The sequence below is a fragment of the Passer domesticus genome, chromosome 5 (genome assembly GCF_036417665.1).
Source record: "Passer domesticus isolate bPasDom1 chromosome 5, bPasDom1.hap1, whole genome shotgun sequence".
Taxonomy (NCBI): Eukaryota; Metazoa; Chordata; class Aves; order Passeriformes; family Passeridae; genus Passer; species Passer domesticus.
In genome coordinates this window covers 31,818,204-31,844,468 of record NC_087478.1, presented here as the reverse complement: position 1 = coordinate 31,844,468, position 26,265 = coordinate 31,818,204, and the positions used below count along the sequence as shown (strand labels likewise).

At 37.8% G+C, this 26,265-nt stretch overlaps 1 protein-coding gene across 6 annotated transcripts in view; it reads right to left on the bottom strand.

The window, feature by feature from the left end:
• The window catches only part of TBC1D30 (TBC1 domain family member 30), a 53,110-nt gene that overhangs the window by 2,985 nt on the left and 23,860 nt on the right, over positions 1-26,265 (bottom strand). For 3 of the 6 annotated variants that reach the window (XM_064419387.1, XM_064419390.1, XM_064419391.1), the window contains 11 exons: positions 21,297-21,358; positions 20,835-20,900; positions 17,668-17,793; positions 16,595-16,780; positions 13,027-13,195; positions 11,518-11,686; positions 8,650-8,755; positions 3,299-3,411; positions 3,003-3,142; positions 1,222-1,428; positions 945-1,001 (listed from right to left, as the gene is read on the bottom strand). In XM_064419387.1, the coding sequence (XP_064275457.1) occupies positions 945-1,001; positions 1,222-1,428; positions 3,003-3,142; positions 3,299-3,411; positions 8,650-8,755; positions 11,518-11,686; positions 13,027-13,195; positions 16,595-16,780; positions 17,668-17,793; positions 20,835-20,900; positions 21,297-21,358 (1,401 nt within the window). The remainder of the gene's footprint in view (positions 1-944; positions 1,002-1,221; positions 1,429-3,002; positions 3,143-3,298; positions 3,412-8,649; positions 8,756-11,517; positions 11,687-13,026; positions 13,196-16,594; positions 16,781-17,667; positions 17,794-20,834; positions 20,901-21,296; positions 21,359-26,265) is intronic. The other 3 variants (XM_064419389.1, XM_064419392.1, XM_064419388.1) reach the window with 2 other exon arrangements.

The following is a 26,265-nucleotide window of genomic DNA, read 5'->3' as shown; positions in this document are numbered from 1 at the left end:
CTCCTTCATTTCTCTTCCAACAGCAAGAGGCAATTCAGTCTCCATATGAGGTCAGTCACACAAGTCTCTCCATGAGGCTTGTGTGAGTGGTAAATGGAAAACAAACAGAAGTACTTTTAATGCATAAAACCACGTCTTATTAAGCCAGAGGAGTAGACTCAGAATTAGTGATTAGATTACAGTTTGATTAAATGACAAACCCAGCCCTGTATCGTGATTAGTAAGATTAGAAAGATTTGTGCGTGGAAGGTAGCGGTTGGCATCTTTGGGAATCAACATTTTACTGTTCGCACTGTTTCTGCTGGCTACAGCCTCTGTTCAAAGCAAACACTTCACTAATATTTTTTAAAAAATCCTTCTAAACCATGTACATAAAAAATTGCAGTTGCATGTAGCAATGCTCCTGCTAGCACAGGTTTAGACAATCTGGAAGAGAAACAATTCTCCAGAGTGACCCACTTGCATGGTTCAATAGTGAACTTACAAAGATGACACTTAAGCAGGGAGGAATGAGTGGGGTGAGCTGTGTTCAGCTTGTACACCCAGTAAAACCTTCAGCTATGCATTTCATGCCAACCCTTGCACTGCTGAGTCTGTCAGTTAAGGAGACAGACTCCATAACATGGGTTGTTAACTAAGGGACTGATGTCCAGCTCAGTCCTCACAACAGTATCACTATGGCTAGTGAAACTGCCAGCCACAATGGAACATGTAAGCTAGTTCCTTCAGCTGCATAATTTGACATGCCCAGATGAATTCAGAGGAGTTTCGATAATACAGACCAGCTAGGAATCTACCTGCCACATGATCTCAAGCACCCTCATCTCTGCATTCAATTTTTTCAGTGCATCAATATGTCAATTCCAAGAATGCCAAAGACTTAAAGTTTTTTAATCAGAGAGATCACCACAATGCACCCAGATAGCAAAGCCACTTTTAAATACCATTGTTTAGTTGGTCCCTGGGACCTAAGAAAACCCCAGGGTCATCATCTTCAGATCCTGACAAAAGAAGAAAAAATATCACCTTCTTGTTTTCTGTCTCCATGAAGCGGTACTCACTTTACTACTAATGTTAGATCATTAATGTCAGCATTTACTTTAATGTTATTTCATCAGTCTTTCTTATTTTGCCTTTTTGGTTAAATGTAAAAGAATGTCATTTGCCTGACGAAGTTAGTTTGCAGTAAATCAGGAAATGAAGCACGTTTTGATGTGTTACCTGCTCTGATGTACACATGATGAACCTGCTGCTGTTGCTTCTTCTTTATCCTGGAATATTGCTTTTTCAGTGCATTAATATCAGTGGTCATACGTTCCATCATCATGCTGTTAAAAGCAGTCTGATAGTCACTTCTGCAAGAATCTATTGCTCCTGGACTTAACTCTGCAATGTTACTAGAACCAAGACTTTGTTCTTCATTCTGATCTGTAGAAGGAGGGAATAAAGTGGAGGTGAGCAGTAAATTGGCATACTCAAGAGATGTATCTGTACTTTTGTAGATTATTTCCAAGGGAAGTCTGTGTCTCATTCCTACCATCTTATTTAACTGTAGTCTTCAATTAGAAATTTATTATAATATGTATATTTAACTAAGCTGTGTTATTTACAATAAGAAGTATTATAAATGGCAGCACTGCTTAAGAATAGCAGGGGTTTGAGGGGAGGTTAAAGAGTATAAAAGTCAATTAACATGGCAGTGCAAAGTTGTAAGCACAGCTTTTCAAATATCCAAAAGTACATCAAGCCACCACTGAAGTAATTCAGTAACAGATTATAAAAGATACTTGGTTGTCGTAGAGGCCAGAAATGCAAGTTATAAAATATGTTACAGTCAAGCAGGCATGAGATTAAACAACCAACCTAGTGCCACCAGCAAGAAGCATCAAGAAACAGAATACCACAGGGAGAAAGCTGATAGTAGCAACAAAAAGAATAGGCACAGAGCAGCTGAGGATCAGACAACTTGAGAGCATCTCTGACCAACAGCTGCAGAGCATTAGCAGCAGAGCAGTTTATTTTCACAGCTGCTTCTGATGCACCAACCTGGCACTACAGGGTCAGGAGGATAATTCTTTTTCAAGGAATGTTTATTTGTCTTTGGCATAGTTTGCAACAGCAGTTTGATGTTCTGACTAAGTGCTAGCTTGAAGCAGCAGGTAGAGAGTCCCCCAGGAAGGGAAAAACAAAACACCACCGCAATCGAGGAGAATTGCAGCTTACAGGTCTCAGCAAAACCAAGCCACAAGAATGATGAAGTGTGAACAGCAACTTGTTACATCAGTCTGGGGTTTTTTGAGGGTAAGGTGGGGATAAATAAAAATGGCCTCTCCCAGGATACTGTGAAATGACTGTTGATCCAGTACCATTTCATAAAGACTACTGCTTTTCTTGTATGGATCAGCATTTTGTACAGCTTATAGAGAATTTGCACTGGTCTTCATACAATTCTGTCAAGAAATTTTATTTCTGTGCAAAAGGATTTGAAAAATGGTGACATATTGAATATATCCAAAACATACAACAATATGAAGGTCTGGCCATAAGGGCAGTGAAATCACCTGCAGAGTTCACTCACTGCTGATTGGCTGCAGTGTTAGCAATGCATATGTTAATAAAGATCATTTATTAAAGGAACACCCTTCAGAAAATGCTGACTACTCAACAGCTGTCTCAGAAATATGCATTGATTTAGGGTGGAATTTTCTCCACATAGGCTTCTTTTTTGTGTGTGTGGGCAACACTATGGGGTTGTTTTGTTACCATTACTGTAGCCAAATCCTTAACTCACGCCATCATGTACTGTACACCTACAGCCTTCTAACCTGGCTTTGGCAACATCTTCATGGAGCACAGAGTAAGTCATTTGGTACCTGCTGTAACCTCTGTGTGCATAGAAAACACATTTTGTATAGCAGCCTTCACAGACAGAACTGCAGATGATTTCTGCCAGGTCATATAGATTTAACTGTGTTTTCCAAAATTAAAGAAGTCACTTCTACCTTTCATCTGCTTTTGGTATTTTTGGAGCTCTGGTGCCAAAAACCCACTTAATGGTCCAAGACAGCCAATTGCATTAGCAATTGAGTCTTCATCATCTAAGTCATTCTCTTCATCGCTGTCTCTGGTTCTGCCTAACCTGCTGTCAAAAGAGAACATAAGAGAAGTAAGGAAGATACATTCTTAAATGTGAACATTACTAAGCATTTTTATCTTTTTTAGAAGCATGTAGGGAGAATCTACCTGCAAAGGGTAAACAATAACTCCATACACTATAAGCTGTGCATTTCAAACTTACCCTGAAAATGAAGTTGATTTTACTGCTGCAGGGAAAGGAGTAATATTGTATGTGTATTTCTCCCTCAATTCTGCCAGTTGTGGGAAAGGAAACTGAGCCATGGTGTAAACAGTCTGGGGGGTGAAAAAAAGGGCAACTTTAAAAACTTTTTGCTTTAATTAACAGTCTCAAAAACATTTTTCCATTAACAGACTTCCACAGTCTTGCAGGATTAAAGGCTGCACATTTTTGCATATTCACATGCTGTAAGAAAATGGTCTAGCTTAATGATTCAGTCAGTATTTCCTGTAAGAAAAAAAAAAAGACTGACTCACTAGAAAGATACACAGTTCTGTTAAAAAAAAAATAAAGGAACTGATAACATGAGCTGTAGGATCCTTTACAACTCCTATACTCATTTAATAATTATTGTCAATCCCTTCTTGCCAGTACACCAGAAACCCTCCTCCAATTATGATTTCACTTACATGAATGCATCATTTAGGATTTGGCAATCTTTCCAGGAGAAAGTATTCAACAAAGTAATAGCACTAGCAAGATAGGAAGGGGCAGATCCTCATTGATATGGACTGTTAGCTGGTTCATTATTTTACCTGAGAAGCTCAAGAGCTTGTGTGAAGGAAATCACACCAGCACAAAAATCATCACTAAAGAGGAAGGATCCAACATATCCAAGTTTTCTTCCCTCAGTTTCTAGTTTTGATTGCTGGTTGGTTTTGAGGCTAAAGGTGGGATTTGGTGGGGTAAAGGTAGTAGTTTTTCTAAAACAAGGTCATCAAAATGCTAATACATTTTCTTTACATCAATACTCAGAGTTTTAAAAGATACAGAGTTGTAAATGCATTTCCTTTCAGCATTATTTTTACTGTAAGTCACCAGCCAACCTGGCATAAAGATACATCACATTCAATACAATATCATTGCCGATTTGTTCCTACGTACTTTAGTTGCCTTTTCCCCCGGCTTTTTTTTACTATTCAGAACTTACAAATAACTGCCAAATAATTCATTTCGAGTCTCAGCGTCAGAAGAAAAAATATATCTATAATTTCCCATAGTTGCTCTGAAATATTAAAGCTTTTCCACATCCTGAAAATTAAATATCTTTTGAAAGACAGCAACATAAAATTTTCTCATTAGCTATGACAGTAAATCTTCACTTATATATTTTTTTCCTGTGCTTTTAAGTCAGTGACGTTTTCATCTGAAGGCAAATGACCTCAATTAAGATGAAAGGAAATTCTGAACAGTTTCTACATAATCCATTCTTGAACCATGCCTTGTCTTTGCTAAGTACACTAAGGAAAATTGCAAACATGAATTCAGTACTAGACATTTCCTGACATAAGGAGGGAAAAAAGTTTCATTAATGGCAATGATCTAAGCACTGAGGAGCAGGAAGGGCAGTCCCCTCTGAATCAGAGACAGGGCAACAATGCCCCTCAACAGGCTTCTGTGTGAGAATGCTTTTACAGTTCAAGCCATGCACAGCCTCTAAGGAAAGGAAGATGTCTTCAAAAGGAAAGGAAGATGCCTTCAAAAATCCATAGCACGAACTGAAGTTTTGCCACTCCATTAAACTACAATGCTACTGTGAAAGATGAATATTCCCTAGGGCCTGAACAGTGATTTCCCATTGCTCTACCAGACAAAGGGATTTTATGACCTGGAGAAAGACCTACCTCCAACCCAACATGTATGCCTGCTTGTTTGATCTCCACCAGACTTTCCTGTTAGGTTTTATTTTTTTCCATATGTTTCAACTCTCTCCAGAGGTTTGTCTGGAATTTATTTCTACTCCTTATGTCAATGTCCTTCTCAGGTAACTTGTTCCATATGCTAGTTACCCTTTAAGTGAAACAGTGGACTCCAATTCTTCCATTTGCTCCTTGCACCTACTGTTTCAGATTATGCTTTTAGCTTTTGCGAGTCTCCAATGTGTGTCTCTTCCACATCTTCTACAAGTTCTTTCATTTAGCATACATATTTTTAGTTTAACTATTGTTATCAGGTTATAACTGCAGGCCTTGCTTTACCACCTGGCTAAAGATCCACAAAACAAATTTTATGCCAGTGCCAGTTCCACTGGAAATTTAAAAAAATATTGCCAGCCAACAGCTCTGATATCTTCCCAGTGACAATTCAGAGTCAAAGCATTATTTTTCTTGTCATTACACAGCCTCGGGTGCCATTTGGTTAATTCTGGGGAACTGTGCCAGAGAAAAATAGCCTACACACAAAAGCATGATGCAGCCAAACTTAGCATCTTATTTACATAAGGGACAGATCCTGAGAACGAAAAAAGACAAAACCCCTCTACTCTCACCTTAAATCATCTGACAATCCTTTGCCTTACTCTAAAAATGCAAAGCTCTCTATACCCTCAGCTGAACACCATACGGGAGGTGATGGGCAGTGGCTTCCAAACAGGGTAAGCCATTTTGCAGACAACTCATCAAACATACTTCTCTCCATAGCTGCCCCTCACTGGTTTAAGGATCTTCTTTCTTTTCAGTTTGATTAAGAAAACAAAACAAAAAGCACAAGCAAAAACAAACCCAAAAGAAAACAGACAAAGTGCTACTCAAGTAGAAAGTTAACAGTGAATACCATGAAATCAGGGCAACTGCCTAGGCAGATAGTCCAAAATGCTAGAGTACCACAGAAGGATAAATCCCTTTTGCCCTCCATTCTAGTAAATACAAAGGGATGCCTCTCCTCCAGCTGGCTTCTCATCTCCTCTGTGCTGCAATGTTCCTGGGTGTACAAACTGAATCAGTTTAGCTGGTTATAAAAATGCTCACTTTCTGACAAGGCATGGAAGCACAGACTCAGTCTAGCACACTCTGTTTAGAATATCTGCAGACACTGGATGTACAGCTTTCTGCCTCCACATTGGAACCAATACATACCTAGCCTAGAATCTGATGTGTACAGCACTTACCCTTTATTCACCCAAACTGTTCAATCTGAAAAAGGAGGGAACTGTAGACTGGCTTGCTCCTCCAATGCCTTCACGCTCTCCTCAGTAAACGTTAAGAACTTTTGTTACACAAGGGCCAAGTCTGCAAAAGCTTTAAGGTTCCCATCCTAGCTATAGGTACTGTCTGCATGGGAATGACCAAACTGCAGCAACTATACATGCTGGTGGAAAGAATGAGGACGAGTCCCCTGTGCTACTTAAGACATCTACTCTGCCAACACTTCCCTTGAAGGATCAGCTGTGCCTCCCTCCTCTAACTCCTAAAAGAAACAAGGCTCTTAGAGCACAATTCATTTTCCAGTGGTTGAGAAGTGCCTGTTACACTGGCTGAAGTGAGCCTGGACAAGTAGTTCAGATGCAAATATAAGTGTTATGCAAGTCTAAAAGAAGTGAGATGATTGCCACCAGCGAGCTCTTCTGAAATGTGTAGGGAAAGGCAGAGTGGGATATTATAATCCTTTCTCTACAGTAGGATTCTAGTCCTTAAGCCATCTTGTAAAAAATATTAGATGGAAATAAATAATTCTGATTTTTATTAGGGGAAAAGCAAAAAAATGAAAACAAAGCATCTTTGGATGACTCCTCTGAAAAAGCTTAAAGTAATTTTATAAAACAGCATGGTCAAGCAGCCTGGATCTTTTCATTAATGCAATGGTTCATATTTCTTAATTTTTTTCTCCAACCAGATACATGGTAGCACGTATATGCCCTGATGGTAAACTCTTGTAGTTCCTTATTCTTTCCACTTAGGGTAAAGAGTGGAGACTTCAGAGATGGCTACACTGCCAGTGCCTTCTTTCACCTGGAGAAAGCTATGAGACCTCTATTGTGGATTCTTCAACTGAGAGGACACACATAAACCAGATACACTGCTCCTCCACACACAGAACTTAAACCTGCCACATTCTCCATATCAGTGGCAATGCCATCCTACCTTAATACTCCTGTCAGTGCCATAAAATACACACATAGACTATGAACATACACGTGTATGTGTTGTGCCAAATACTCATTTTTTGCTCAAGCACAAAAAGATTGCTAATTTGCTGGTATCTCTACTTGCAAGAGTTAAAAAAAAAATCCCTCCAATGAGTAAATTACCCATGCCTTATCTTCTATTATACACAGCGGCAAAGAAAGAAATCCACAGAGTCACAAAAGACCACCCCAGCTTCCCCAAAATCATTCTTATTCACAAATGCCACATCTTGATTTTGTACCACACTGGAGACCAGGAACTGAAAGACAATGAGAAGATGTCAACTTGTGCTGCCCTCCTTACACATCCTCACTATCTGAACTGTCTTGTGAAGAACTTCAACACTTTTTTAAAAAGCTTGTGACCAGCTGCATTTCAATTTTTGAAGCAAAACAAAGCCACAACACTCACTTCTCCCATTCCTAGAGCTTCCTCATCGGACAAAATAACAATGACCACAATAATAAAGCTGAAAATAGTGTATTTTAACATAGTCTTTCAACAATAGGTAATAGAAGTCAACTAAGCTAATAACTGTTATTAAACTTTTGTAGCTCCACCGACTGATTTTTTTCCTTCCCTTAAGTCAGGCACAAAGTTTCAGGTGAATTATATTCTCTCTACTTGCTCTCATTTGATCACTATGCTCTAACTTATCAAAAGGAAAGTTCCAGAACTGTAGCATGAAGTCCTTATAAAGCATCTGAGTAAACAACACCTTAAAAATATCACAAGAATAAGTGTAACTGTAAATAAATAAATAAAATTATCTGCTATGCTAAAGGCCCTTTCCTTTCCCAGAACAAAGTGGGTCTTTGCTCTCATACAATAGCATATGCTTCAATAATTCAGGCACTGCAATTATCTACAAATGTCTTTGTTTACAGTACACTACTGACTGTTCATGTTTTGGGTTTTTTTTAAATCATGAAGGACTTTTTATACACTTCTCACTTTATAAACTCTTATTTCCCACAGTGTCTGCAGAATGGAAAGGACACAGTGTAATAAAAACCTCACCAAAACATAAAAATAAGGCAAAAGAACCCCCTAAAAATGGTGACTACTAAAGATTCTACATCTTCTGTAAATGAAATTGAGCATTATATCCCAAAAGACTAGCTGTCAACATAGCACCAATTTTTATTAAATGACACCTAGTGGTTCTCTACATTTCATATAAAAATAAGATTCTAGCTCTAACTGCAGGACTGCAGGTGACCTACTTGTTTCATTGACATGCTAACTCAACCCTGTTATCTGAAACTTTTATTATTGGGAGAATTTAGATTTCTGCAGTATTTGAAGAAAAATGTAATTTGTTAGAAATCAAGACCTGAATAAATCAGCACAGAAAACACAAAAATTAATTATGTCACAATTACTCACCTGCATAAGTTCATTGCTGTCAATCAGACTGTCTTCAAGCATCTCCTGGGTCAGCTTGCCCATAGTACTGTAAAACTCATCTGCAGTTTCACAACACTCAATTTGCCTACATCAAAATACATATTGGTTTTTATTTGACTTTTACATATGATTCTACATGCTCAAAACAAAACTGATTTTCTTGGATAAAATATGCATTTCTGTTAGACAGCTTAACTTTTAAGTTTATTTGCAGTTCTGCCTAGACTTCCAAGTAATAAAACTATGCACACAACACTGGCAAAGCTGCAGCAGTAAGAAGATGCACTGACAACAGCTTACCGTCCTGACTCCTCATGATAACAGATTAATGTATCTCCAGACAGGCTATTCCCTCTGCCCCTTTCACTTCTACAGCACAAGAATCGATACATTTTTCCTCCTACTAGCACCAGGGGGTTCTCTTATCAGCTCAAAAAGGGAGCATAAAGATTTCTTGACTACCTCATCACCCATTCTTCACCATGCACCAAATGGCCAAATTCACTGTCTGAACTTTGTCAGACAGGAAGATATTCACTGGCCAGAAACCATTCCTGCAGAATAAATTAAGTATAGGCACATTCATACATGTCATTGTGTTAAAAATAATTAACATAAAGCACAATGAAGGAAAATTCACTCATCATATTTGTGAATACTATTTCTAAACTAGGGATGGGAACTGTGTTGCTTTGGTTATTTGTTTGCTTTGGTAGGATGCTTTTGTTTGCCTTGTTTTGGGAAGGGGGTTCAACTGGATACTTTTTCTGCACTTTTCTTTACATTTCTAAAAGCACAGAATCATTCTAAACACACTGAGTGTCATCTAGAGGAAGAGAAATATGAGTAATATGCTTTCGTGAGTTGGTGTTCTACACACATTAGGGTCAGCTGCTAAACATCTCTCCTGTCAAGAGAAAAATTTGTTTTTCTTATATCCCAAGGAAGTGCTTTGATGGCTACATATTGTAGCCTCTCCTCTAAAACCCTGGATGCTGGAATGATGAAAAAAAAATACACTGTCTTTTTTCTTAAGCAATAGAAGAAGCAACTTCCCTTGATCTTCAGCATCTGTACATAACAACCACTGAGCTATGAAACTCCTGAAATCTTAACACAGTTTGGGTAAAGTACTGATTACATAGCTAAAAAAAATTAAAAAGTAGTATAAACAGTGGGCATGTAGCCAGTTATCACAAACTTATGGCTTACCTGCCCTGACACCTTCAGTCTCTCATGACCTTCACATACTGCTTTCTCTACTGCACCTATATTTAACCTCCCCATTCCTTCAGCCTCCCTCAAAACAGAAGTACGATCAAGCCACCTACATTTCAAAAATGCACTTCTCACCCTATTTTCATTTTGAGAATGAATCTTGAGAAGTATGAAGATCATGAGACTAAAACACTATTTCTGGCCCCACCTCTTTGAATCCCCCGTTCTAGTTCTAATGGTGGACAAAGAGAAATAAAAATATCACAATCTTCTCAGTGCCCAGTCTTTTACCAGACCTTCTCCCATTCCCCACAAACAACAGTTACAAGATGTGCACTGTGATCAGCTTATTTCTCTTACACACATTCTTACATATTTCTTGATTCTGTTCCTTTCAATTTCTTACAACATGTTTAATTTTTTCTTTAAATTTTATGGTAAAATCTTCAAAGTAGTAACTTCTTTTTTATCATGTTATAAGTTGTAGCATTCACAATTATAACCTTTAAGTGTACAGAGATCTACTGGAAGAACTTTTTATCTAAAACACTATGTGACTACATATAGCTTAATCCCAATGCAAATGATTTATGCAAGTTTCATTCATGAACTGAATATAAAAAAAAGCTTTCAATAAATTATTATTCTAATTATTATTCTTCAGATTAAAAGTTAAATGTACTAAAAAAATCCTCTTACAATGCAACTGGCCTGCAGCTAATTTATTCAGAAAGAAAAAGGAAATGAAACCTCCAAGGGCAGAACAGAACATAAATCCCAGTGGTTCAATTTCAGAGAAAAAAGGAAGACGAGTTTTAATATGCATCACAAAAAAAAAATCAATGCAGCTGCTGATACCAACTGAAAAATGTTTCCAGCTGAACTAACATCTGCATGACCTGTCAGAGCTCACACCTCCCACTGAAGCCAGTGACAAAACTTATTTCTCTGGGAGCACTGTAAACTCTTTGGAAAACAAGTATTTGCTTTGACAACAGAGGAGTTTGAAGAGCTAACCATCTCTTGAGTTCTGGCCATGTGGTGAGTTTCCAAGGCCACAAAGGACTACAATAGAAATTTGGCTGGAATGTGCTTAAAAGCTGAGAATTTCAGGAAAATTAATTTTCAGGCCTTAACAGAAAAGACTCACATACCACAGGGTCATTCCCTTAGTAACATTGAACTCTTGTACTGGGCAAAGCCAAAGGGCTGAAATCCTTAAGTCTCCTTAAGTGAAACTAAGGGATTTAACATCTCCACTTTCAGGTACCCAACTAAATTAGTTGGTCACCTCAAATCTCTTTGTGTGTCTTTACATACAATATTTACCAGTTCCTTCAGAAGTTTATGTTCAGGAAAGTCCAACCTTTTAACACAGCACAAAGACAATATACACAGACAACTCCAACAACTGGAGACATTTTCTGCAAAAAGGGTCAATTAATTATCGTGCCTATTCTGACATGATGTCAGAATCACAAGTTTTTAAGAAACCATAAAGGTCCTTTTTGCAGCTTTTTCAAAACAATCATTCTCCTGAAAGATTGTATCTTGTTTAGAATTGAGAACACCTTAAGGAAAACAAAAGTTAAACATCAAAAGAAAAATCAGATAAAAATGACCACTTACTCTCCCAGCTTTGCCCAGATAGCCAAAGCTACTCTCAGTATAATTTCAGAGCCTTCAAAGAATACTGAATCCCAGATCTTCAGAACTGTATGGTTAGGCAGACAGGTGGCAAAGAGTGTCAGAAACCACTGCATTGTGAAGACATTTGTAAGTGGGGGTTCATAGCCTCCTGAAGTTAAAAAAATAAACAAGCAAAAAATGGGTTACTTGAAGTAACTGCAATTTTACTATCATTTTATAAGGAGTATAAACTGCATCATAAAATCCACCAGACATTCTAGGACCTCTGTTACTGCTCAAAACTTACTTAGCCTGCAAAGCTGTCCAAAGATAAGCTGAGAAGAAAAATTGAAAATTTACAGTCACCTTCCATTCTCCTGCATTATAAAAAAGCAGCATCATTGGCTTTGAAATACAAACCCTGGAATACACCACCACACTTTTCCCCCTTATTTCAAAAAGACTGTTTCTCCTTCCCCAAAGCCATATGAAATAAAAGCTTCTATCAAAAAAAAAACCCCAAACCCACCAACTTCCTCACAAAATGCTACATTTTTTCACCAACTGGTGGCATAAGTCTTTATCTACATGGTGATAAGGTGAAGGTGACTGTCTCTGTAAAGTCATATCTATTATTTTAATATCCTGGTGTACTTGTTAAGTTTCAAACAAAATGTAGTATTTCAGGATGAAACTAAAGTTTTACTTTTTCATTATGCTCAGAGAACACTTTGTGCATCCCAGTATCAACTTAGGTACTGAAGGCCAGCCTGTGAAAACACTTTCAAACAGTAAATATTTTCTTGATACCATTCGTTTGTTTTTTACACAGTTTGGGCAGAGACACATGGAACATAGCAGCAGATCTTTTCTAAAGTGGAATGCAGGGTGCACTTATCTTCCCAACTGAAAAAGAAACCAAATCAACTAACAAAAAAACTCTTACGCTCCCAGAACATTCCCAAACAAAAGAGCTGTAAGTCTGGAACAGAATGCTATGCCAGAAAAAAAAAAATCACAGTGCAAAGCCAGTTTTCAGGTAGCAACCCAAGATGTACTTCTGAGTTTTGTACCTGTGTATTGGTAAGGATCCAGGTGAAGAAATATAACCAGCCCCCACTGGCTCTCACATTGTAACTCTTCCCACAATAGCTATATGAGCCAGCAACTACACAGAGCAGTAGGACACCTATCCTGAGCTAAGGCAAGAAACTACCTTTCCAAGGTCGCCCTTGTACCAAGCTACATGTACCAAGCAACATTCTTGTCAAAAAAATTCTGTTTGCAGCTAGCGGTGGGACCAAATTATTTCCCTTTGTTTTTTCCTGGAAGTACACCTATTTATGATCAGATTATCAATAATCAATCATCATATTTCATCTTAACAATTTAAAATACATATTCTAAGCAATTAACTCATGCAAACACTTAAAATACTGTATTTTTAAATCAGTGCTCAGATGAAACAACAGCAAGACAGAGTTGAATAGTGTTTTCTGTTGAACATACCTCCACTTTCTCTGTTAGCAGCTCTTTGCAGGGTGTCTAAGTGCTGGGACAGTTCAGGAAGCTTCATTCGTAAAAGATCTCGGAAAACAGCCATATCCACAGAGAGAGCACGGAGATTATTGACAAAGTAGCTATCAGGAAGCACCTTATCAATTAGATAAATCATGATCTGTGGGCAGAATAAAAGGTTATCATGTAGGACTTACAGAGCAGTTATTTTCTAGGAATAACAGAAAAATTAAATTTCTCTGTTCACTAAAGAATGAATTGGAGCCAGTGGCAACACATGCTTATGGCACCTCCACTTAGATGGGGAGAAAATATTGTCATTTCGAGCATCCTCAGGTACCCTAGGTATCCACAAACATTCAAGATAAAAAGGCCGCTTGAAACTGTCCAGAATTTATGAACCATGAAATGACTGAAATCAATGTCACAGTACGCTATGCCCAAGCTGGCAACATTACCCACACCAAAAGCCGAAAAGCAACTTTTGACACTTCTGATGTTGGAACTGTTTATGAGATTCTCCACTGCTGGAGAGTCTCACTATCCCTTCTCTGGTTAATGCCACATCTAGAAGACTGATTTTGCAAATCCCCTATTTTCCTTCTCCAAAATGCAAGCTACTGTTCTTTAAAAAGAAATCCTCCATATATTTTACTGTGATTTGTTACCATATGCTGCACTCCATCTTGTCACTTTAAAAGGTGCTAAATTAAGCAGTGTGAGACATTTTAAGCAGACATCTGTTTCAAGTGAGGTAGCTCAACTACATGGATGGTAAGGGATTAAATGGATACTGTCAAACTTTTGAGAATGAACAAACACAACAGAAAATATGCAGAAGCTGATGTTTACCATCAGCCTAACAGAAGCCACTGACCTTTCACTTCAGGATCTTTTACAATCTCTATGGCCACTCTACTAACCACATCCAGGGAGCCTGCAGTCATCCCATCTGCATCTCATCTACATTTGTCTCATATGAGCATTCTTACCATGTTTCATAAAGACCTTAATTCTCGAGAGAAGCATTGCATCTTCACATCCAGGAGACAGTCCTCCTTCCAATCCCTCTCTTTTCATAAGATGCTCACAGAAACAGCTTCTCAGACACAGGACTACCAAGAGCACCACCCCACATAGTATTACTGCTTTCTTTTCTTTCCCAGCTGCCTGTGACCACATATTGCATTGCACATACTTGTCCTTGCAAGATTTCTCCAGCAATAGCAGTCTTATGTTCCATGTTTTAAAGCATGTGGAACAGCAGTCAACACAGGCAAATCAACAGCTTCTACATGACAGCCTCATATTTTGCCAGATGCATTACCCAGCCTTGGCTGAATAGCAGGTTACCTCACAGTCTTGTAAAAATATGCTTAATTTTGTTCAGATATATTTTAACCAAAAGTAACTTAATAGAGCAACATTAACTTACAATTATGCCCCTTGTGTTTTGATTAATTCCTTATGACATAAGCTATAAATCTCCCTTCCCAGTGAATCATATTACTTCATTGATCTCTGATATATGAGAGCACAGAGAAGAACAGAAATCTTTTTCAACACTGAAGTTCATTCTATTTCACTAACATGTAAATTGCTTTGAGAAGACATTATTTTTAAAAAAGCACTTCATGTACTTACCAGTTTGCAATAGGTACTTTCTTTGTAACACATCTCTACATACTTATTTTTATTATTTGATTCTGTAGCATTTCCACGCAATAACATGCAAGAATTTTTGTTTTTGAGTTTCAGTATCTATGAGACTTTTATAGTTTCTACTCATGCAAGATGGGATTTTCTTGCTTAGCATAATTTCTGTAGGCTAACTTTGAGGCAACTCCAGGGATTTAACTTCCTGCTTACCTTAACTAGTTAACACTCAAGTATCACTGGCTGGGCTTTCACCGAATCTACCATGCTGGGTGCTGTGCTGTTAAAGCCCCTTGGCATCAGTAATACCTGCTGTTTCCTAGCCCCTGGGAGATGCTTCCCAGACACAGAGCTTTTGTTTATAATGTCCTCCCCAGAAATGGGACCTGACAGGCAAGACCTAAGAATGCCCTTGCTCCCTTAATTCCCAGATTCTACAATAACCCAAGCACAGCGACTCCATAGCTACAATCCTGAGGGCACCTTTACAGGCCTTTGTAGCTGTTCACCCACTACTTGCTTTAGGTGACAGTGACTACAACAAAACCATCACATGCTAATACTAAATTCTTATTTCCTGCCACCCACCCTGCTCCTTTCCTTGCCCTTCCCCTCTTTCCTTTGTCTTCTAGGAAAATTCCAACTCTGCAAAGCCCACATGCTAAGCTTGGAAAAAAAATCACTTTATTTTCCATTCTTATTTTTGCAGATAAGACCAGTTTTGGTGCAGCCTTCAGTGCTTTACCTCCCTGGGGCAGTCTTGCTCCATTCATTGTCTCCTCCACACAGGGAGCCTGACACAACTCACAATAACAGACAAGAAAAGGATGAACACAGTTCTTACAGTCAACTTGGACTTCATAAACCTTGGACAATCCTATTTCCTATAGGATAACGTGATAAATTTACAGGGAGCCTGACACAACTCACAATAACAGACAAGAAAAGGATGAACACAGTTCTTACAGTCAACTTGGACTTCATAAACCTTGGACAATCCTATTTCCTATAGGATAACGTGATAAATTTACAGTTAAAATATTGAGAAAATCTTAAGCAAGAATTATTGAAAAGTAATTTTATTTTATGATATAAAGTTGGTATATTATGGTATTTTCTTCCTATTACAGGCAGTTGTCTAGAATGAAGGATTAAATACCAGCTAGCTGGACTCCACTGCCACAAGCTTTATATTTTAGGAGGTCTGAGTGAATTTAAGTATTTACCATATTTAAATCATTGTCTAAGGCAAACAAACAGCTCAGTATCTGAAGAGTCACAGTCATCTTTTATTATTTTGACCCCAACTCACACATATGAGCAAATTTATTTAAGGAAATTGCACATGATCTTGCCAAATCTTAAACCATGTCCTGCAGTAAACTGTATTTCCATTTTCTGACATATTATAAATTTCATGAAGCTTTATTTTATTTACAGTAAAACCCATCTAAGAAAACAAAACTATGTAAGACTAACCTAGACCAGAAATTAGCTTCAAAGTGACTTAGTTTCATCTTGAATATTTGGTGTTTCTCTAGGATTTGCTTTGACGTGTAGTCAATTTATCAACTGCCACATGAGAAGCTGATAACAAGATTTTAATATTTTAGCTACCTATTTTGTTTGCAAGCAGATTTGGGATTATGAGATAAGATATCCTATAGTAAGTAGCAGTGGTCCCATTTTTTTTTTTTTTTGGTAAAAAAATTTAATAGTGATAACATTTAAACTACTCATTTTAGCTCAGATGAGATAACAAAATAAAAAATTCACCAATATAAATCAGCTAATTATTTTGAGTTGTCCTCTTTTAGTCTGTCTCCAAAATTCACACATTGGTTTATTCTAAAGTTCGCTTACTAAAAGCAATCTTCAACACTGAAAAAAAAAATGTACTCACTTTCAGGGCATCCCCTTCATTGCCCTCCATTACTTCCAGAATAAGTGCAGCTAGTATGTTAAATCCTTGACAATAGCCAACAGATTTATTCCACCTGGCATAAGCCAGCAAAACACGTTTTAATACCACTCGATCTTGCTCTGCCTCCTGGCCACAGTAAGAACTGCAGCCAGTTCGGTGAAGGTCCTTTAAAGGAAAAAGGAAATAAAAATAAAAATGACAAGACAAGCAGAGAAAATATGTGTATTTTCCATTCCCCATTAGTTCTCCTGTCTCTCCCAGTTTTCCTTCCACCTACACCCTCCCAGTACATACTCCCAAAGTTGATAAAAACATTTCTTTTTAGATCTGCTAAACCTTTACCTTACCTAAACAAAATAGTTTCAGCAAACTCTTAAGTAAACAAGTGCCCTAAAAGATATTCATAAGGCATTACCACAGAAGATGTTAACAGATCTCTGGGTTTCAAACATGCAAGGCACTACAGCTGCTTAGTTCAACAAAAAAGAGCACCTGCTTTTATCAAAGTATAAAAGAACTAGTAGATAACTGACTTTTCCAAACATACAAGCCAGAAACTGTGTTCTTGAAATTTAAGTGATTTATAAGTGAAAGGCAAAGTGTACAAAATGGCTGACTGCTTTAAATATTAAACATTAATCAGCTGAGAAATACAAATAGGCAAATGTGTTTCACTCCTGTAAAACAACTGAAAAATGCTCATTTGCTGTATTCTAAAATATGCTTTTATTCCCAGAAAACATTTATGTTTATTTACAGAGAAGGAAAAAACCCACTTACATTCATTTGTCTTCATTAACTGTAGCACTTTTTCAAAATCAAAAGAAAGTAAAAATCAAAGGAAAACCCCCAGAAATAGCATCTTTTTCCCAGCTACCACTAACCAGACTAGTGCAAAAGGAACAAAGCAGCCAAAAAAAAAACCTTGGTGGGCCAAAAGGAATTAAGATACATTTTTTGCCAAAGCAGTTGCAGAGATGAAAATAAATCCAAATTCAAATGCCAACTTTTCATTTAAAAATTAGAAAAGACATAACAAATTAGCTGGCTACCTTTACTATCTGGATGCCCATAGAGTCATCATCAGGATTACTTCTTTCATTGAATGTGAAACGCATGGTTTTGTCCCAGTCAATGGCTATACTGTGTAAGTACTGATCAGCCAGGGTCAACCAAACCTAGGAATACATATGGCAAAATTAATTATTTCTCTGGTAAAATATTAAGTGTCAACATATGTTATCAGATGAACTTTATCAGCTTCACCCACATGTGATTTGTTAGACTTGAAATATGCAGAAGAGGATTTTAGCCACAACAATTTTTGCACAATTAATACAAAAATTAATTGTTCTCTAAAACAGAAAGGAAGGAAATGGTCAGCATTAAGCATCCAGATCTGTGGACAGCTTACAAAGATGCAAGTCAGCTGTCAGTGAATTCACAGGAGCCCTCCAAAATGGAAACACAAGGCAAGGACCCTCTGTCAGTTCAGACCTTCTATACTTACAACCAACAAAGAGTTTGATAAAAGGATAACACTGCTGCTGGCTTTACTCAAACTCAACCATGGATACGCCTCCTGGAAACTCCCAAAAGAAATCTAGCAGTGTTGGTGCTTCTCTTTATCAGAAGTCTCTTCTGATGACTTTGCAGAACAAATAGCATCTAGTATTCACCATTTGGGATTCATCTGAAAGCATGACTTGGATCAAAACAACTTACTCTTACAAGAGGGCTTCCTAAACTGCTGATGCTACACGGAGTTCTGAAACAAACATTTTCACTACTTTTAAAGTCTAATAATTGCCAGAACAGATTTATGCATGTGTATCCAAGACAAAGGCAGGACCTTTATCAAAGATTTGAAAACTTCCTGAACCATGAAAGGCACATGACAGATCATACAATGACAAGTAACAATAAAGGACCTTTTTTTCAGGAAACTAAAAGAAATCATGAAAGCAAACTGTTCAAATTTTATAACAGCCATTAATTCACTCAAGTGAGAAAAGCAATTTAGACACTTCCCACAGATTTAAACACTGAGATAGCTGCATAATGAAGGAATTTATAGACAGCTCCCAGAATCTCATGTTTTCTTCATTTCATTTAAATGTCCCTTCCCACACTTTTGTGAAGCCACCCATGTGGAGGAATGCCACTATTCTGCCTCCCAACAGCCTCAGCACTGCTGACATCCTACTGATGTTTTTTGACTGGATTCTTCATCTCTGCCAGCCCCAGAAACCAAATGTCATATGCCACAACAGTAATGCAGATGTCAACCTGCTCCTTTTGTTGACAATAAAGGAGGCAATCAGCATGCTGCCACCACAAAATACTTCCTCTACTTTGGTATCTACCTTAAAATCATTGTGAACCCATAGAATGGCAGTAAAAAGACAGCATCTCTTTTCTTACCACTACTTCTTTGGTTAGCATCATGTGGTCACATGTGAGCAAACACAGAGATGAGCAGAGTGAAAAGGAAAGACAGATCTGAGCTGGATGATGTGGCAGAGCACACGCAAGTCTGCTGATTACACAGAACTTGGAGGAGTGGCTGATAAGCCCAAGGACACTTTGACAGGATGGGAAAATGATCTGACAAGAACCTCATGAAGTTCAACAAGGAGAAGAGCAAAATCCTGCCTCTGGGGAGAAACAATTCCAAGCACCAATATATGCTGGGAACACCCAGTTGCAAAGTATCTCTGCTATGCAGGAAGGCTGAGAGAGCCAGCACCATTCAGAATGGACAAAAAACAGCCTTGGGGAAATCCTACCAGTGTGTATAAACACCTGAAAGGAGGGTGCAAGGAGGATGAAGTCAGGCTCCTGTCATCTGTGCCAGTGACTGGACTGGAGATAATGGCACAAATGGAAACACAGGAGGCTCTCCTCAAGCATCAAGAAACACATTTTCACTGTGAAGGTGACTGAGCACTGACACAGGTTTCCTAGAGAGATTGTGGAACCTCAATCCTTGGAGATATTCAGAAGTCACCAGGACACAGTCCTTGGCAACCAGCTGTAGGTGACCCTGCTTGGGCAAAGGGGTTGTACCAGATGACCTCCAGAGTTCCTGTCCAAACTCAGCCCTTCTGAGATTCTGTGACCTCTGCCACTCATGTACCACAGAAAGGTGTCTGAGAGTTTCTGCAGTGTGGGAAAAGAATATTTCAGAACAGAAAAAAGGCTGTTAGATGGGTATAAGGATTCATTGAAGTTGTAGATTAAAAACAAATTCATTGTGGTGTGAGGAAAACAATGCCACAAAGTCTTCTCTTCCTTCTCCCCTGATTTGTAAAGAGGTACAGTTCAGTTTGGAGAGACAGCAATAACAGGAAAAATAAATTAAGCTGATACATCAGAAATATGTAGAACTATATTATCTATATATAATATATATTTTATATCATATATAAAATTATAATTTATAATTAAATAATTATATTTGTAATTTCTAATTTCTATAGTTATATATTATATATTATACATGAAACTATATATTTAATAAATATTCAAAAATATTATTTTTTATTAAAACTGTGGTTTTTATGCTGAGATTGTGTGACTCAGTTTTTAAGAAAAAATTAATAGACATGCCTCTTTTTATACTAGGGGACTTCAAATGTTGAAGAATGCAAAAAAGTAAGTCTGGCAAAATCCCAATGGACCCTTTTCTACAACACTAACTCAGTGCAATTTCCCATTAGTGCTGCACTCTGCCATTCTACATCACTCCTGACTCTGAACTTCCCTAATTTTGGTAATCTGCCTTTTCCCCAACAACTGTTTCTATAAGCATTCCTGTCAGCATTAAGCATCTATCAACTTCACCTTTGTAAGTGTGACAGCCTACACTGCAGATATGTTCTCCATTCATTTATCTTCAGCTGTGGGGGCAATTTCATCAGTGCAATTTCTTGAGACTGACAGTATGAGGCAAAAACATCTGCACCAGAATAAGTTACCTAAGCCTCAAGCAGAAAGAACCCAACTATTGAAAACACCATCTTTACCTGTCTCCTCAGCCTTTCCATCTGCCCTGTGAGGTTGCCACTGAATCATGTGAACAAAGAAAAATCCCCAGTACAACTTAAAAGGTCCAAATATTTGTTATAAAACCCACTAACAGATAATATTGATGTAATTCACCTCTCCTGAGAAAACTACAGGCAATATGGCCCACAAGGCATGGAGGTCTACCTACCTTTCTCCTCCATTCCTTTGGGATGCCTGTCGGCAGTCTGGCCACTGCTTTGAGGGCATCATGCCACTAAAAGCAAAAGCATCCAAAAATGTAAAATATCCATCATTAGTTTAAAGCTACAGCATAGCAACATTTGCTACCTTGCAGACATCCACATTCATTTCATTTTAATGCACACATGTCAGAGTTTAACTGCTTAATCCACTCACAGGGAAGATACAGATTAATTACTTGACAATTTGACTAAAGTATAATATTCTAGGACACAAGGATTTAGAAAATATCTGAGTAAACAATGAAAGCCTATTTCATTTTCTGAATACAAATGAAACAGCTCTTGATGCAATTGCAGATAATATGCTGATATTATGATGACAAGTGCACTTCTGAACTAGGGCAAGCACCTTGATTGCAGAGAACCTACTCCTTCATAGACTCAAGAAAAAAAATAAATCAAATTACCTGCTGAAAACCATTTTGACCTAAAGATGGCTCAAGAGTGAATTTCAATTTTGTATCAACCCCTAGAAAGAAAAAAAAAAACAAACCTCATTATTTCATTTACCTCAGAAGACAAAAAGAAGCCAAAAAACCCCAAACATGAAAAGCCCACAGTTGAAACAAGAACACAAAATTTTATCTCCCTATTTTAATAAATACATTTCAACCTGTTTTGGTGAATTTTGTCTTCACAGTGGATTTCAAGGAACATGTTAAGAAGTACATGGACAAAACGTTTTTAAAATGCAGTAATGTGCTCTTTAATTATGTAGTTTGGCACAACTCATTTCACTAATATTCATATAGTTCACTGGCCTACAAACTATACTAGTACACTGAAAACTATCATATGCATCCACAGAAAAATACACGTGCACAGTTTCTTTTAATCTATGCCAGCTTCTTGACATTACGTCAATCAAAACTAATTTATAAGTTTGGTGTGTGAAAATTATTTTACTGTTCAAAATATTTTTTTTCCTAATTCCTCAGCCCATAACACACATTTGGTAGTACTGTTATTTAAGCTTAGATTTTATTTTGGCCATATGAGCAAACTGTTTTACTGTTATGAAGCAGGCCTAGTAATTGCTCATACAATATTACATAAAATACCAGAATCTCAAGTGGATCCCAACATGGCACTGGAGTATGCCAGAACATGATCAACAGTAAAATGTTTAATTTTCTTTCCATCCCCCAGTTTGAATGTACAATTCCTTGGTCCTTCAAATGCCGCTGTCCACAACTCAGGTGCTGAACACAGCATCAGATCACATCCCCTCCTTCCCGTCGGCTGGCACAAAGAATGAAGCCCTCTTTTATTTTCCCTGTACAATTCAATACAATGCTATTGTTCCATATTTACAATTATGTTATGCATAGCTTCTCATCTTTCCAGAATACAAAGCCAAACAGTTTTAATATAGAAATATATATATATACACACACACATATATATACACACATACAGAAAACCCAAACAGATTATAATCCTGCAAGGTTTTAAGCATGTAAAATCCATGTTAATCAACTCACCAGTAATACCCATTTCTTTAGAGGTCTAAACCCACAAGTGTGACAGAAAACCCAACTGTAGTGGCATTTGCTATTTATGGAATGTAAAATGCCTTTGAGCATTTGCATACTGAAGTGGTAGTAAGCAATTTTAAAGCCTTACTACCTGATAATTACATACTTAAAGACAAAACCTTTTTCTACATGGCTTTTTTTTTCTTTGTTGGGGGGTGAGTGACTAGAAACAAAGGAAAAAAATCACACAAACTCCAGCACTGTTTAGAATTTTAGCGTTTTAGAATTGCATCACTGAGACCTGGGGATTAGTGCTTTCGTTTCCCTGCTTCAGATCTAGAAGACATGCTTGTCAGACCTAGAAAAATAAAGACTTCAAACCATAATAGATATGTCTTGAAAAAACATTGGAGGATTAATAGCTATTCCTGGAAGTAACTGTTTATTAGTATTCCTTCCCATGGCGCAACGGCACTCCGTAGGGGCTCCTAATAGATAAATCTTTTCATAATAATTCAAAGCAATGTAACAATGGCAGTAACCTAAGATTAAATTGTATCACATTTGCTGAAATTGGAAAACGTGAACTTCATTCTCAAGCAAAAAAAGGTAAGTACTGTAAAACCCTAATACATACAAAAATACATCATGACTGAGAACTCCTTTTGTTAAAGTAATAGATGCTGACACATTATCTAACACTACCTTGCAGCAAAGAACCAACAGCCTTCCAAAATAACCGCATATTCATTTCCAACCCAGCAGCCAAATATTAATTACTTCACAGTTTTCTAAGACTTAAAAGATCCCAGTAACAACTTTTCTCTCTGTCTTAGAATCTTCCTAAGAAAGACACAAGCAGATATTTCCAGGTCTTCAAAAGGTCAAGTACAGCAAGATAAAAGCTCAGAGCAAGGAAAAATCTATCTATAGTTACATGAACATCATGACCAGGGAGCTCACACTACAGTCAACGTACATGTCCCTCCTGAGAATGAAATGAGACCCTTCAAATGAGACCCTTGATTAAATGAGACTGAAACGAGATCATCCAACTACAAAAGTTAATTAAATCACAGCAAACAATTAAGACAGGTGTGAAAATTACTGTAGATGAGAATTACATCACATGGTAACACCAGTCTACACAGCACACTCTCTTCAGCATGGTGGGGAGCTGCTTGGTAAAGCCACACATGACAACCTCTTGTAAAAGCCATGGAATCTGTGTCCCTTTATTTGTTCTCCATTAGAAGTATTTTCCAAATCAATTTATGCGACAGTTTTGTGGGAGGGGAGGGGAAGAACCATAGGGAATAAATCCCAGAGCATATACAAATTGTTCCTCATTCCCATCCATTTTAAAGATTTCCTAATTTGATTTTTTTAAAATAAAAAAATTACAACATTGCTCAATAAAAAATACAGCAAGTAAGCATGTAAAAAAAAGCTGCAACCATACTGAGAGAGCAAGGAAGGTTACCAGCAAAATCTCATTGCCTGTTACTTATTTCTGGCACAAGAATCATCTTGCTACATGCAGTTTCTGCACTCTGCTCAAGGAATTTGTCCCTGAGCTTCAGAGCTTCAAGAAAACTAATGCCTATCCCTAACTCAACCTTTCTTGGTTTCCTAATCCTTCCTTTCTCCATCATTTCCCTTTTTTTAATTGTCTTTATTGTCTTTTCTCCATAAACTAATTCAGATTCCCCAAAGTTTCTCCCCTCCTCAGTACCCCACACCCATACAACCCTACTGCATGTCTGCACCTATTTTCACTGGATTTTCCCATTTCTAACAATCCTCCATCTTTGGGTCACATTCCTCTCCATTACATAAACACATGCTTTTTGCAAAAAAAGACCCCTTCAGGCCTTAAGAGAACTTTTCTTCCCAGCTCCTTGGCAGGGACAGCCTGGCATAGGTGCACACACATAGAGCAGTAGTTGCTACTTTAAGTGTTGTCAGTACAAGTCAGCCCTTTCACATCAAATCAGCCAGGCTATAGTGTCATTTGACATATTAAATATCACCTCCAGTTCATACACATTCAACTTTTTATTCATTTCTGAGAAGTATATTAACTCATAACAGCAGGAATATGCTGGGAACGCTCTGGAATTATTAGCTCCACGAATACAAGGACACACAAATGTACAATGCTTGACAACAAATTTCTGAAAGGTAGGGAATGCCAAAATAAGCTCTGTTCAATGCCCTTCCAAGCCTGTCAGCAGAAACCACTACAGAAAAGTTATATAAAAAATAAAAGAATTTAAAATGAGGAAAATATAACACCCCCCCACAACCACAGTCCTTTCCTGTGTAAAATACACAGTAACTCCTGACAAGAAAAGGCTGTAAGAGGGAAGATTATATCCCTAGGATTCCCAAACCCTAGCAGTCTTCCACTGCATAACCAAAATGTAGCACAGAACCAGACAAAGAGCCACAAGAGGGGAGAAAAATACTGGCAGCCAAGTACCTGGGTGATGGAATCAAACTCCCAGCGCACCCTCAGCAATGTTAAACAAAAGGATAGGGCAAAATCTGGGATTTTTTCAGAAATATCAAGCCACAAGAAAGCATATGAAGATGATGTGTTTTGATGCACGTTTGTGAGCTATAAAGACGTAGCTTTAAACTTGTGAAGTAGCACTATAGCTTCTCAGCTGTACTTCACAGCTGTTGAAACCTCTCCCACAGAATGCAAATAAATATTTTATCAAAAATAAACAAGGAAAAAGGCCTAAAGCAGATTTGTGTGCAGCAGGAGCCCATGCTGGAGGAAAGAGAAGTGTCAACATGAACTATCACCTCATGCTGCTTGCTGTTTCAGGAAGATTCTCAGCCTTGCAACTTATCTCTAAAAGTAATATTCTGAGTAACTCTGTGTGAAACCACTTCTATCAGGAGCCAGAGCTTACTGGGATCTATCAAAGCACATCTAAAATCTCCAGCCTAGACAAACTTTACAATACAGATAGCTAATACAGACACTAAGTAAATCTGAGGAATATTTTATCCAGCATATTTTTTAAGGGTTCATTACCTGTCCCATCTCCATCACTCTATGAAAACATGTATCCTGAACAGGGTTATTGTCTTTACCTACATATGATCAATATGGAAACCCCAAACCAGGGGGATTTTTAGGACTGTGGCATTCATAGTTACACCCCAATCACATCCCCAGGTCTTTGTGTGAGTGTAATACATGAATGTCATTATCCAGATAACGTCATTACCTGGGATAATAGCAGGCTATTGCTATTGAGCAGGGGTCTTTGAGAATTACAAGTCAGGAAATCTCCTTGAAAACAGCAACCCCATAAATCTACCAAAAAGTATCTGAGACCTTATTAATAACAGCTTCTGAAACTCATCTCAAGCACAGAGGCAGTGAGCATTGTGTGCTTGATGCACACACAGCTAGTACAATGGGAAACTGATCTTTATTTATTTCCATGCATTGCTCTAGGTTTCAGTAGATCTCTGGCTTGCATGCTTTGTAAATGCCTAAAATTAGGCAACAGATCGACGTTTTAGCTACAAGTGACAGTTCTATCAGGGTAAATGGAATTTAAATTTCTTGATATTTCATTTTTTTAAAAATCCAAAATTTTGACAGCAGACAACTAGAATCTAGCAATTCAGTCACGATTACCCATCGGTGCTTCTGTTGAGAGCCCCCTCCCCGGAGTAAACACACGTTGTTTACGGACCACAGTTGATCAGTTCTTAAAAGATTTTGATACTGAAGCAGGATCTAGAAAACATAGCTGCAGAGCTGATACCTTCCCATTGGAATAGGCACGGTTGCAAATTTAGACAACACCCTACCGCAGACAAAGGCTGGGCGGGAGGAGGGGTCTCCGGCAGGTCAAGAGGTAGCAGG